The sequence below is a fragment of the Manis javanica genome, chromosome 15, assembly GCF_040802235.1.
Source record: "Manis javanica isolate MJ-LG chromosome 15, MJ_LKY, whole genome shotgun sequence".
NCBI classification, from domain to species: domain Eukaryota; kingdom Metazoa; phylum Chordata; class Mammalia; order Pholidota; family Manidae; genus Manis; species Manis javanica.
This window is the reverse complement of record NC_133170.1, coordinates 29327036-29341977: the sequence shown is the minus strand read 5'-3', so window position 1 is coordinate 29341977 and position 14942 is coordinate 29327036. Positions and strand designations below refer to the sequence as shown.

The 14942-nt window shown below is 43.8% G+C and overlaps 1 protein-coding gene across 2 annotated transcripts in view; it reads right to left on the bottom strand.

Annotated features, from left to right (window-relative positions):
• Nucleotides 1-525: 525 nt before the first annotated feature.
• The window catches only part of FOXM1 (forkhead box M1), a 25201-nt gene continuing 10784 nt past the window's right edge, over nt 526-14942 (bottom strand). Inside the window, exons 9-16 of one of the 2 annotated variants that reach the window (XM_017664683.3) lie at nt 11498-14355; nt 6661-9679; nt 6384-6520; nt 5507-5626; nt 5100-5359; nt 2307-2389; nt 1616-1722; nt 526-661 (exon numbers count right to left, since the gene is read on the bottom strand). In XM_017664683.3, the coding sequence (XP_017520172.3) occupies nt 13342-14355 (1014 nt within the window). In that variant the 3' untranslated portion in view covers nt 526-661; nt 1616-1722; nt 2307-2389; ... (3 more) ...; nt 6661-9679; nt 11498-13341. Of the gene's footprint in view, nt 662-1615; nt 1723-2306; nt 2390-5099; nt 5360-5506; nt 5627-6383; nt 6521-6660; nt 9680-11497; nt 14747-14942 lie in introns of those variants that run through there. The other variant, XM_073222871.1, reaches the window with a different exon arrangement.

The following is a 14942-nucleotide window of genomic DNA, read 5'->3' as shown; positions in this document are numbered from 1 at the left end:
TTAAAGGCAAGATTTTTAATACAATAAAGAGTAAAATAAAGAATAGTATTTGTTTATAGGTATAGAACTTACTTAGCACACTTTAAAATATAAGCACTGAGAAAGCATAAAAAGTATTTTTCAGTATTTCTAATGTTTTAAAAGAATACAAAATAAATATTAGTTTTAGTGCTTTTTAAATTTCCCTATATATTTATAACTGATAATAAGAGAATTTTGAATATGTTAACATAATTTTTTAAAGGTCTCAGACCAATTGTAACTTCTCTCATTAGTTTTTGAAATCATTTTGGATGGTGTCAGCCAACATGGTCATTTTTAGGCAAAGAAAGGATGTCTACAGAAAAGATGAGTTCACTGATACTGATTATACTCAGGGTTTTAAATACAAATATCAACTCATACAGTTTAAAACATATAATTTAGAATCAGGTTCTTCCATATCCTTGTGTTATATTCCTCAGGGATGGCTTTGTAAAATAAAAGTGAAATGTTATGGTCCCCCACAGTGGTAATTACCCAGAAAGACCTGGAAGTAACTTGGCATCTGTAGACGTTACTCGGTTTGCTGCAAATCCATTTCCTGTCTGTGTAGACCCTGGCGCTACTGACTCCATTATCATTCAGGTAAGCGCATTCCCCACCTCCTTTGATGACAAACCTAAAACCAAACACCGAGTATTAAATATCCATCGATTGAACCCCTGCACTCATTCCTCCACTAACATCTTCAGCACGTCCACTCCAGGTGTTTAATGTGAATAAGAGAACAGTAAAAATAAAAACATGTCTCTTATATGGCTTCACAATAATATACACCATTCCTGTATTCAGTTCCTTCTACATCTCAAGGCCCTGCTTGCATATCACAGATCTCTTCATTCAGCCATACCGAACGCAGTGTGTATTATTGATTAGGTATTTAATCAGTGCTTGCTGCTGTCCTCAAACAAACTGCTGCCATTGGCAGCCTTCAGTGAAGATTATTTTCAGTCTTCTTCTGAACTGTTACATAAATGTGTGGAAATAAAAATATTTTCTTGCTGGTAAATTCCTAAAGGGCTTAGCTTTGATTGGTGGAAGTGACTGGGCCCCCTACATTTTATCTGCTCCATTGTAACGTTTAATCCAAAATACTCCATGGAAATGTTCACAATCCAAGAAACGGTTACTAAATTCTTTCTGGTGATACAACTTCAGGAGAGATTCCCCACTGGTTCCCAGAAGATATTTTTATGAATGGATGCAAGCAGCTGGAAGAGTGGGCTCAAGAGTTTTGTGGGTATCAGTTCATCAGTGGCTTTCTAGGATTTTAGAACCCTTGCTGTGCATCAGCTGTTCTCTCTACATTCTAAATTTCAGCAGAGAAAAGTTTAAATCATTGGGTGAAACTATAAAAATTATGTCATCAATCATGTTAAAGATTTCAACTGAAATCACAATAAGTAGTTTTTCCAAAGGCACAGCTAATAAATGAAAAGCATAAATAGGATTTATATGTCTTATGCCCTAGTGCAGTAAGCAGTCCATGATACTAAATTTACTGTCTCATAAGCACAATTCACATTCATAACCACATATAAACAGGAGAAGGAAAAGAAGCCTCAAAACCTACGAGACATTGTATTCAGGGTTGTGTGTCCATTTCCAAATGTGATGTGATGACTCTCTTCTGAGGCCTATCCAGTGGTCAGAAGGGCCTTTGTATCTTTTCAGGAAATTCTGTTATGAGGCACAGAAATCAAAAACATGTATCTTTCTCTCATAATACTCTTGAGTCTCTCCTCTCTACAGCCTTCTGTTTGGGGATCATAGCATGATATAATTGGGAAGTTTAGTATAGTCATTGGAGTTACACTAGGCCCTAATTCTTAGCTAAAGTCATTCAGTGTCTCTGTGATCTTAAATTACTTTATTGAAAGTCATGTTCCATTCCCAGTTTGACTGGGAAAATCCTAGTTATGCCTTTTGTTCTAGCATCATATTAATATCGTCACTTTAATTCCCTAAAATGTCCCCATTTGGATGATAAATTATATGATTACCATACTTTTTAGTACAATGGGAACAATACATCTAATCTTGCAGGTTAACTATGGGGATTACCTGAGAGAATGTATCTAAAATGCCTCTCAGGGTTGCAGACAAAGAAAACAAGTAAGTGTTAGGCACTAGTGTGCATCCCATGGCCCTCAGTCTGCCTGACATGGGATCCTTCCTTACCTTTCAGTTTAAATCCTGTGCAGCCTATCCCTTTAAGGGAGCTAAGTATTCAACAGAGAACATGATACAAAAATATTGCTTACCAGTTCCTCTACAGTTTCAAACTGAACAAGATAAGCTTCTAAAGAGGCACAAAAGGTCTGGCTGAATGTCCAATTTCCTGTTTCTTCAGAAAAATAAAAACACTTATTTCCAAATCCAATCCATGTTTGGGGGCAGGTAGCATACACAGGGTACTTTGAGACCAGCTGACTTTCTCCCTAAAAGTTGGACAATCACAAATAATTATAATAAATAAATTTTTTCTACCTACTTTTCCATTTACCATCCAAGGTCAGTTTTGAAGTATATACTTTTGATTATTGCTTTCTGAATTCATCACTGCATCTTACCCTGAGCACAGTGTCATCAGTCCAGTGGTCTTCAAGTGGGGCGGTTGTATATCTGACTTTCCAAGCAGTACATGGGCACTAATGGTTTTAAGGAAACCAACTTCTACAGCATCAACTTCTGTAGCTCTGCAATACTCTTTCCTATTATCACAGAGACTCTTCTTTCCCACTTCTTCCTTAATAGTAGCTTTTCCTCATGATAAAAAAAAGGCCACTCCTTCCCTGTCCTACGTGTTACTATGGTGCACTTCTCAGGGTGTACAGAACTGTCCAGTGGACAAAACATAACATCATTCAAAAATTGATTTTAGTACCAAAATAAAATTTAGGGCTTCCAACAGTTTTCCACTTTATATGTACTTCTGGTAAATATGTACAAAAAATATTTTGGCCCTTGGGAATATTCTGAAACCAAGATTTCAGAGTGTAGGCTATGGGAAGAATAGTCATGTCCCATAACCTCATGTTTTCCTCCTTTAACATCTAAGAAAGAAGCCACTGCTTCTTGGAGGGTCTAGTGAAAGCAATGAGATTTGGTAAGAAATATTCAATACCAAAGATGACTTCTATTTCCTCTTATATTCAAAGGTAGGCAATTCTTTACACATATGCTCAATCTGCATCCCTAGGGTGAGTCACTGGGTAAGGGAGTGAGAATAGCTAGCTGTCAAGGTTAGTATCACTGCTTTTAATATAACTGAACTGTTTTAGGAGATCACCTAATATATTTTAGATTATGTTGAATAAAATCCATTGGTAAATTACATGATGTCTTTTAGACTTCACTGAAGTAGTTAAAACTAATTTTATCAAATACCATGAAATATTTACTCCCAATTATGGTCAATTTTCATCTTATGTCCTCATGTAAGATATTTAACATGTTCTTCTTGTTAGTACTGAAAATAAAATTTGATGCTGTTAGACCAATTAAGATTTTTGAGGGAGGAGGGAGATTATTAGATTAGACTACTTTCTCCCATTATATTCATAGGAAAAATTTCATCTTGATTTCTAGCTTTATTAATTGATTTATTTCTGAGATTTATAAGTGTTTCTAATATAATTACTTCAAAAGGCAAATATTAAACACACTATGTGCAGGCATTTACTAAAAACTTAACATGCTTTTTGTCATAATCCCCAAACTAATAACTCATAAGATTAGCTATATATGACAGACACTGCATTATGGCAAACTACTGAGAACAGCATATAGATCAATTCACATACATTAATAAATATATAAATTTGCTTTTGATAATTACCAAATCTTTAATATATGAGTTATTTTTAAATATTACTAAAAATTATAAATCTAACTTAATTCAGAATGTTATTTTAAGAGTCTTATTGTCATATAACTTTTAAAAATTAGTAATTTTTTAAAGTCATATTGTGACAGAAAAAATAAAGAAAATATTAACAAAAGATAAGTGACTTCTAAGTATACAAAGATATTACATAGTATACTGTGATAAAATTCTAGAGTAGAAACAATATATTTCTCTTTTCTTAACATAGATGCCTCTCTTTTCTTAACATAGATAAAAGCGGGTTCAAATCACAGCATTATTCAGATTCCAATAGATATATTTAAAAGAACAAGAAACAGGTTAATAATAAAATGCCAAAAATGTACCTGGAAATTGCAGATTTAAAAGTGTGCTGGAAATTACATCATTTGCAACTAGTTAAATCTCTGATGAAAAATATTAGATGATAACTAAAAAATTTACCAGGATATATTTTGTTTTCAAAAATGTTTACATCACATTTAAGAGTTGTAGTAACAGAAAGCTTTTACACTAATACAATCAGAATATACGTAGTAGTTACTTACTAATATTGGTAAGTCATTTCTTCCTAACAGACCTAATTAAGTACGCCAAGTAATGCTGAGGACCTATTGCCTACATGTACAAAGGAATTTATTTTGAGTATATAGTTCTCCTGTACTTTTGTGCATTCCGCATCTATGTAGGTAGAGGATAAAAACTCAGAGATCTCACCTGAATATTTCTTTGATAAAATGGCAATTCTGATGTGACATGTCAGGAAATAGCTCCATAGATGGAATTCCTTTACCCACAGCTTTCTACTCTCAAGGATGGGAACCACTTTTTTGCCATGGTTCAGGAGAAAATCCTTAGAGTTAACTTTGACTTTTCTCTTTCTAAAACTTCATATCCAGTCTGATACAAAATACTGTTGACTCAACTTCCAAAATACCCATATGTGACTACCCTTCCCCACCTCCACTATTAATACCAGGCCCAAGCCATCTTCATCTCTTGCCTAGATTTCTGTAAGACTGCCCTCATAGGTCTCCCTGATTCTACTCTTTTCTTCATACAATCTTTTCTCAATATAACAGTTAAACTACAGTGGAAGTCAGGTTATGACATTCCTGTCCTACAATGTCCCTCTTCCCAGTCTTCCCAATTCACTCAAAGTAAAAAACAAAATCTTGAAATGACTTACAAGGTTATTACCTCTGACCCCCATCATTTACTCTTCTTTATTCTTTCTTAGCTTTGGTCAAAGCAGCCTCCTCGCATGGTCTCTCCGCTGGGAGTGCTTTCTCCAGCTAGCCACAAGGCTCCTTCATCTCCTTCCAAAGTTTGCTGCAAGATCATCTTCTCAAGGAGACTTGCCTTGACCACTCTCAGTAAACTGCAGCCACTTCCACCCCACCTCTATTTATTGTAGTATTCGTGTCTTCCTGCTAGAACGTAAGTTCCCTGGGAGCAGGGAATTTTGTGTGTTTTGTTCACTGATATACCTCAAGAACTCCACACAGTGCCTGGCATGTAATGAAGCTCAGTAATTATTTACTGACAATATAAATGTATGGAGAACATTGTGAAGTTTGGAGACTAAGCAACTACCTGCCAAAGGAATAGGAAGTGTAGACACAACAGCTAGGCATGCAGCAGTAACAAACCAGAAACAAAAAGTTCTCTTAGCAGGTGTGTTTGCTGCACATTTTCCTTGGAGCTTTTCTTGACCTATAAAATGCAAATATCATAATCTCAATATCATGAAGGCCTTAGGGAAAAACCTTAAATTTATCACAGACTCAACCCTGAGGTCAACTGTACCTCAACTCCCCTACTGCCAACCCCTCCCACTAAAGGTCCTGGCCATAGATGGTGGACATTGTCCAAAGAGCACCAGAGATAAGAGAAACTGAATCTTTTTCCTTATGGAATCTTCCAGTTTTGGGGATGAGAGAGCAAGAAACAAAAAGAGTAGAAAGCAAGCTGAAAAAGAAATATATAACAAACAATCCAAACTGACCTCCTTTTTAAGAGATCTGGATAGAAGTACTGAAGGAAGCATTAGAAAATAAATCAGTGTAATTCATCATATTAGCAGAGTAAGAAAAGAGAAAGCATATGGTCATCTCAATAAATATAGGGAAAAAATGTGAAAAAAATTAATACTCATCCATGATAACAAATCCCTACAAATTAGGAATTGAAAGACTTCCCTTAAATTTGAAAAAATCAGCTACAGAAAAAGTACAGCTAGCATCCTACTGAATGGTGAGAGTGAATGCTTTCTTCCCAAGATCAGGAATGAGGCAAGGGTGTCTGCTCTCACCCATCCAGTTTAACATCTTACTGGAGGGCCTATCAGGGGCAGTAAGAAAGAGAAATAAAAGGCATACAGATTGGAAGGAAATAAAAGTGTCTCCAGAAGGGATGTCAGCTCACCACCTGCCACCCAAACATGGATTTGACAACCTGCACATGAAAATACCTTCTCAAGAGCCAAGGACTCCAGGTGCTCCCCTGATGTTGCCTGACCCAGGGGTCTCAGGCAACTCCCATAGCAGAGCGTCCAGTGGGGTGCTGGGAACCCAGGCCCTCTGTACCCTCCCCCAAGCCTGGGCCCTCCTACAGAGAGACAGACAAAAAAAAGAGAGTGAAATGAGTGCCTGCCTTCGCTACAGACCCCACAGCTGCCTGGCCAGAACCAAGCTGACTCTTGAAGCCCCAGGTGGTTCCCTGCAGGTTCCTGCTAACCCAGGCCCCACCTTGTGCCTGCCAGTTCCAGTGACCAGGTGACTCCCACGACACCGGGTGCCCGGTGAAACAGCACAGAGGTGAGTTTGTCTGCTTGTGTGACAGAAAGCCAATCTCCAACACAGTCTTTAGTAGCAAGAGGATTTTACTGTGGCAGCCAAACACAAAGGCAAGAGCGGTTGTTCAGATTACCTCCTCAGGATTATGTGAAGAGTGCGTTTATGGGTCAGAGAAAATATTTATTCCTTAAGGAAAGGGAAATGTCCAGGGTGTTTCCGATGACCGGGACTGTACTTATTAGTGTGCAGGCATTGCATGTTATCATGCTTGTTCATAACATATTTAAAAAATGGTGGATAAGCACCTCCCTGGGCAGGAATCCTAGCATGCTAATGAAGCAGAGGTTATTCTAGTACTTTCAGTTAGTTCCCATGCCCTGGGAACCAGTTCTAGCCAGTTCCTCTATGAGAGTGATCCTCCTTACTCAGTAAAGCGCCTGCAGTTCCAGATAGGCCCCCTACCAAATAGCTCAGGAAAGTGATGACTTTATTTAGTCCATTGTTGGGGTTTTACCAGCAGGTTCCTGGGAACACAGGCCTCATTTCTCCCAGGCCCCTGCCCCGGGCGACTCCTGTGACTCCTCTGCCGGCTCCCACAAATCAAGAAACCAACTCACCTCAGTGCTTTGTGATCCAGAGGCCCCAGACGCCATCCACAGCTCCAGGTAGCTCCCACAGCAGGGCTCTCTGCAGGCTCCCAAGAACCCAGGCCCCCACTGCCCCTGACATGTCCAGCAGCCCCAAGGGGTATCCTTGGCACCAGCAGGCCATGGTGAATCCAGGCATATGGGGCCTGCTGGCTCCTGCAGTCCTAGGCATTTCCCATGGCACCACGTTCCAGGAGGGCTCCTGGGGGACCAGACCCCAGTTCACCCTGGAAACCTGCCAGCCCCGGTGGCTTCAGGCAGCTTCACTGGCCCCAGGCTTGCAGAAGGCCGCTGGGAACAGGATCCAGGCCCATGTGCCCCAGCAGCCCCACGCAGCCCAGTGGCCACAGGGTCCCCCGTGGCTCCAGGTATCTTCCACAGTTTCAGGTTCCAAGAAGGCTCCCATGAGCCAAGGCTCCTGACCCACTCCATTGCCTGAAGGCTCCCATGGTCCCAGGCAGCTCCAGTGGCCCCAGGATTCTGGCCCTTGTCATCAGACTCCCAGTGGGCTCCTAGGAACCCACATCCCCAGCTCACCACAGCACTTCCCAAATCCAGTTTCACCAGAAAACTCCTGGCAGGCTCCAGCATATCCCCTCACCAGCTGGTCTCCGTGGCTCCAGGACCCCTCCTGTGAACTCAGGCTCCCCAACACTCACGACCCAGGCTCCATGGGAGCACCTGTGAACCCAGGACCCTGTGGGACCAGCACTGGGCTGAGCACCCCTGTCCCAGGCTTTCAACCATTTTGAGTATTAGGCCACCCAAGTTCTCCAGCAGTAAGTCCACCAATGGACACCACTAGATTGCCCATCCAAAGTCTCGGGATGAACTAACTAGTGAAGGGCTTTGCCTTCCAAAGACAGTCTGTAACGACTGGAGAGGTCCATACATCCACAAATGCAGCCCCCAACACCAAGAGTGAGCAACAACACATGACACCACCTCCACAGGAAACTGATAAAATTCCAAAGACAGATCCTTGAAAAATGGAGATCTTGAACTGTCTGACAGGAAATTCAGAATAATTCTCCTAAAGAAATTCAGTGAACTAAAAGAAAACACAGATAAATAAATTGAACTAGGAAAACAATGCATAAACAAAATGAAATAGAAATAAAAACCATTAAATAAACAACAAATTAATAGAAACCATTAAACCAAGCAGAAATCCTAGAGCTGTAGACTACATAGAGCCCTGCACCAAAGACTCGAGAGCTGCAACAGTAGATTTTGACCTGTGAACTACAACATAGGTCTTTTGAAATCATACAGTCAGAGGAGAAAAAAAATAATAATAATGAATGAATGAAAAAGTTTAAAAAGCCTATTGAATTATAGGATGCCACTAAAAGAAATAATCTATGCATTCTTGGACTCCTAGGAGAAGAGGGAGAAAGGAGCTGAAGGCTTATTTAAGAAATAGCAGTTATGAAGTTCCCAAATCTTGGGACAGATGTAGATATATAAGTTCATGGAACTAATAGGTCACTCCAAAATTTCAACCCAATATGGTCTTTTACAAGTCACATTGTAAGAAAACTGCCTAAAATCAAAGACAAAGACAGAACAAATGTTTCACATATAAAGGAATCTCATAAGGCTTTTAGCAGGTTTCTCAGCAAAAAAACTTTTGCAGGCTAGGAGATACTGAGGTGATATATTCAAATGGCTGAAAGAAAACAACTATGAAATAAACAAGTAAACAAAACTAAAATAGACTCTGTAACTCCAGGGGGGAAAATCCAGGACAAAACACCTTTGAAACCAAAATCAGTCAAAGGGAGAAATAAAATAGGAGAAACCCATTTATTTCTTACAAGCAGTTGTCCACTTCTGCCTACCCATGTCTCTTGCACCCCAGCTGTAAAAGGAATCCCACTCAACCTCTCCAGTCCAGATATGCCCTTGCTCACCCTTGTAATTACCTACTGATATAGAGATGGACTCCTCTCTACCCCTTGGAAACACCTATTGATGTGGAGATGCACTAAGGCTGGGCAAGAGATTCTGGAAATACTGCAATTTTACCCACAGCCCACCCCTCCAGAAATCTCATATTATAGTCTACTCATTCCCCATCTTCCACAATGGCTCCTGGGAAAGAAAACTGGAGCATTGTAACCAGACTAACAGCATACAATAGCAACAGCAATAAAATCATGTTAATCCTCAAGCGAGAGGATTCAGCTAGGTTCAAAGTCCTATGCAAATTAAGCCATAGCTCGCCCATTCCACAGGCAGGCAGTCGCTGAACAGGTAGGGAGTTCAGAGCAATCATCACATGACAGCTGCAGCCAGGGGGCAGGTCCAGACCACAGGGACTATAATAGAAAATAAGTTTAAGGGTGATAAGATACATGTTTCAATGACACCAGCAAAGGCAAATCTTGTCCATCAGGTAGGATGCATGCAAGAGAGTGGTCCTGTGATAGGATAGTGGCAGGAAAGGGACCTCATCCTGGTCTAGTATACCAGCCTTTCACCCCCCTCCCTGTGGGAGTTACAGGTGTCAATATATAGGGCTATGGGACGTACACACACACTGGCCATAAAGATAAAACAACTTCCCCATAAGATGCTCTTACCTCCTGGACATTTTGGGTACACTAGTGTGATCTTTGGGGGTCACTCCACTGTTACTCCAGGAATACACACACGACCAGCTTCCAGGCCTTTTTCCCAAAGTGCCAGAAGGACCAGCCATCGCAGGTCTTTGTGTCAAAATGTCCAGGGCCATGTCCACTGAACAGTCTCCAGGGCTTAAAACAGTTGGGGCTGGCAGCAGGATGTTGCTCTGCTGGCCATATCTTGGCTTCAATAATTCTCTTTAGTTTGCACATACAGTTGTATAGGAGAGGCAGCAATGTGTGGGTGAGCATGTCCACAGGGCTTAAGGCTCATTTTCCATGAACTAACTGACCAGCCCCATAGATTTTTGGTGTCCGACTTCAGGCCAGATTTCAACAAACCATTGTACCACTCTGTTATGCCCCAGTAGGTTATATGGTACATGAAATTTCCACTTTATTCCTAATTGCTGCACCCATTCTTGTAAAGTATGGCCAGTAAAATGGGTACCTTGATCGCTCTCAATCACCTGTGGTCAGCCATAGGCTGTAAAGAGATACTCTAGGCCCTTTTTAGTAGTTTGCTGGTCTGCATGATGTGCAGGAAAAGCAACCAACAGGTCAGTAGATGTGTCCACACAAGTCATGGCATACCGATATACTTCTGATGTGGGCAGAGGTCCAATAGTCAATCTGCTGTCTGACAAGGGGTATCCGCCCATTTACTATTGTCTCATATTGCTGTGGGACTTGGTGTAAGTCCCTCTTAGAGCACACAAGGCACTCCTGCTGGACTCTGCTAACTTCTTCAAGGTCAGTGGCAAGCCCCACTGATGGGCTACAGCCCACATTGTCTTTTGCCCGTGTGCAACAAACACTGATGTAACCGTTGGGCCACATCAAAGGCAGGCTTTCCTTCTAGCCAATGTCCCTGGGCCAGTGTGTCTGCTTCATCATTTTCTGGGGATGCCAAAGGCAAACGGCCATTCAAATAATATATAGTAACTGTCTTAGTCTGACCAGAGGCCCTTAGTCTTGCCACAACTCTTGCCCCTTAAGGGGATGGTGACCAACCTTCCAGTTGGCATGGTACCATGTCAGTAGCCACAGGGTCAATCCCTAATAGCCCAGCTGTCAGTGCAGACAGCTATAGGGGAGGGCTCCCAGGTGATCACAAGCCATACTGCCGGCAACTCAGCCCACTGGCTGCTCTTCCCCTCTCCATCCTCCATCCATATTCTCAGTCTTAGGATGGAAAGCCACAGCCCTCCACTTTGGGGGCTGCCCACGACTGGAGCTGTCTGTATACCAAGCATCTTCACGTATAGCTTTTCCCTTCTGATAGGACTTTTCAGCTACCAATGGCTCAAAAGCAAGTTCTTTCTGCTTTCCACTGGTATAGGTCACCGGCCCCAGTAAAAGTTATTCTCCTCTTAAGGGGCTAGTAGAGAGGGTACTATGTTGCTTTAAGTATGTGCCCCATTTGGCCAGTGTAGTCATCTGTGCCATGTCACTCAATGGCTTTGGGGTCCAGTCTCCCACCCACCCAGTGATGCAATAGGTGGTTATTACCTTGGTCGGAGCTGTTCCGGTGATGGCCTCTGTAGCCAACAAGGCATGGTACACAGCAGCCAGTTGCTTCTCTGCCAAAGTGTACTGGACCTCTGCTCCTTTCCATAGGTACATGTACAGAAAGGCAGGCTGTGGAGTTGGGGCCCCACCCCCTACCTGCAGGAAAGGTCCTCTGACACGAGATGGATTACTCTACCCTCTGAGTGACCTTTTCAGACTACTGGCCATTCTTCTTTTGGGCCTGATTGCCAGGAGGGGCTGCTTTATAGGGAAGCCTTCCTGGCAGCATTGTTTGCTGCTGGGGTTGCTATGGTGATGCTTCCTGGTGATGATGCAGGGAGGAGGCCCTTACCTCTTGCTGGGAGGGCTTGCCGGTCTCTCAGGCCAGCGGCCTTTCAGGTGATAGGCAGAGAACAGGACTCCTAAGTTCTGACTGCAAAAGATGGTAACGTGAACTGCTTCTGGGGAGGGACTTGCCTAGGAGGGCAGAGTGAGGAAAGGACAGGCTGGCTTCCAGGCCTTGGATTGGGGACGAAGATGGTCACGCAGCACCTGTAACCAGACCCACATTCTCTAGTGTTCACCAGGGATTGGGTATGTTCCCCCTATAGGCCTTTCCCTGTCTGGGGATCCCTAAAAGGCCTACAACAACCAGCAAGTTCAGAGGTCCCAAAAAGAGGCAGGCTGTGCAGGACCAGAACTGGGAAAACTGCCAGTGTCTGTTAGAAAGGACATGTACCTGGCAGGGTATGGGAGGTGGTCCATGCTAAAGCCCTTTGCACTCTCCTTCAAGTGCATTTTTTGTCACGCTGGCCCTGCCTTCCCTTTCCCCAACTTCATTATCACCCACAAGCTTCTCTCATCCCTTCTTATGCTTCAGGGACCAGACACCAATACACCAGAGACCAGCACTTCCACCCTGGATTTATTGTTAGGTGGTTATGTAGTGTTCTTGAGGTCAGCCATGGTCTAGGGTGGCTCTTTGCAAAGCTGAGGTGTGAGCTAAGGCAGCCGGGCAGGTCAGGGTCCCTCAGTCTTCTCAGCCTCGGGCCAAGTTCTCGTCAGCATGAGTCTCTCTGGCATGATTAGGGACATTATCAGAGAAACATCTTATGGGTGCACATCTGGGCACCTCCACTCTGCTTTAGATGCATCCATCCCCCACCCTCAGTTCAACTCTTGACCCATGACGAGACCTTTTTACCAGGATTTCTTCTTGCAGGAAAGCAGACTTGGAAACATGGGTAGGTGGGAGGGAGGGGCAAACAGAGGGACCCTGACAAGCAGGTCCTCTTGTCTGGGTGCCTACAGTAAAGGGCCCTTGAGGTGGGTAGCTTGGGTCTGGAGGAAACCGTGCACTGCATGGCCTCCCTTCCCTAGGAACTGAAAGCAAGGATCGGAAGCAAACTGAAACCCTTTGTCATCCTACTCACCTTCCGGGAGTCTCTAAATAATGATCTAAGGAAATAAGCTTACATTTATAATTAGAGGATAATTTGGAGAATATACACTATTTACAAGGGCCACCCTGCAAAGAGTGGGGAAGGTGGTAGACTGCTGGGCGTAGATGCAAACGGTTTGCTTTGTTTTTGCTGTTCCCACCTTTCAGCTCCTAGTCGGGAGAGTGAGGAATCATATTCTTAGGGAGTATAGGGTGGCACAGAGAGCAGTCACAGGGCCTCACTGCTTGCAGAGGGCCCAGTGGCAGCTACAGTGTGACATCTGCCTTGGCATAACCAGACAAGGTGAGGCTAGAGGACAGTCCTTGCCTGCTGTCCCCACTCGGAGGACCTGGAGGCCCAGCCACATGAACACTCCAAAGAGCAGACATGTGAGCGGCAGGGTCAGGCCATGTCTCTACTGCACTCGGGAATGAACTGAGCCCAGCTGATGTCAGGGCCCAGGGGGTCCTCCTCCAGGCCAGGGAAGCTGATGTCCAGCAGGACCTTGCTGAGGCTGTCATTCATTGTGTCCAAAACCAGACCTTCTGTCAGAGAACGGTTGGCTGAAAGGCTGGCAACCTGTGACTCGGGGGAGCCTGGCTTGGGGATTTCCCTATCTGAGGGGTAACAGCTACCAAAAGGGTCAGAGGTGAGTTCAAAGGGCTCAGAATTGAGGAGCTCTCGGGGTGAGTCAAAGAGGGGGACGTTTTTCAGTGGGGTGGTGCTGAGATCCATCAGCCCCAGGGAGTCAGGCAGGGGGCCAAAGGCAGCCTGGGGGGTTTGTACTGGGCTGAAATCTAGCCCCCCAACTTTGGCTGGAGGTGTGAGTCTCCAGGATTCGGGGGTCCTGGGGAGGACAGATTTGCTCGGGGTGGAGGAGATGGGCAACATCTCCTTGATGGGTGTCTTAAAAGGTCCTCCCTCCTCCTGGGAGTGGCCAAGTGGGCAGGCGAGCTCAGAGGGCTCTGCCGCGAGGGTGAGCTCTGGGGCCCCTCGGGAAGGCCCAGGGCGCCCGGCTGAGAACAGCTCAGGCTCATCCAGGCCTGGAGGCAGTAGGTGCTGTTTCCTTCGAGACCGGCTCACCTCCCTCCCTTCCCTTCGTTTCATCACCAGCATCTCTGAGACACAACGGGCTGGGGACTTGAGCCTTGGAGTGGGGGAGTGCGACGAATCCTCCCAGGAATGGGACAATTCTTCTTTGACAGAAGGCCACGGTGAGGGCCACTCTTCCAAGGGCGGGCTCTCTACTTTGATGGGTCTCCCCAAGTGTGGGTATTCCTCCCCAGGCTGGGCCTCTTCCTCCTTGATGGGCTGAACAGGAAGCAGAGCAGACAGCCCCTCTCCAATCAAGATCTTCTCCTCTTCCCCTGTCCCTGCCATGGGCAGGGGGTCCACCCCCTCCTCAGCCAGCAGCACCTGGAAGCAAAGCAGGGAGAAGATGAATGGGTTCCCTCGAGGCTCCGATGTTTAGGCTGGTCACTGAGCAGGACACAGGGTGTGGCTAAAATATGTGACTTGCTGCTCCTGATCCTCTTTTTTGTCTTTTTAAAGTCTTAAGAACTATTACATATGAGAATATATGATGAAGGTGGGAGTTCAATGCTGGGAGTAAAATTAGAGCATTTAATATGGTGCTGGCAAAATTGGTATCCATCTGAGAGAATAAAATTGGATGCCTACTTTACACTGTAAACAAAGACTTAAACAGAAAAATTAAACCATACAAATCTTAAAAGAGAATCTAGAAGACCACATGTACAAACTGAGGGTGGGGTGACCTTCTTAACCAAGACTGGAAACCCAGAAACTGTAAAAGAGAAGAGAGACATATTTGACTATATAACAATTTAAATATCTTACTGTGACAAAAGATAAGATAAAGTTATGAAACAAACAGTAGAGGCAAGAAATATCTTCAGCATAATAGGCAGAAGTTAATAATTTGATAACAAAGAACTTACACAAATTCTTAACAAACCCCTATAGAAAGATGGGCAATGTCC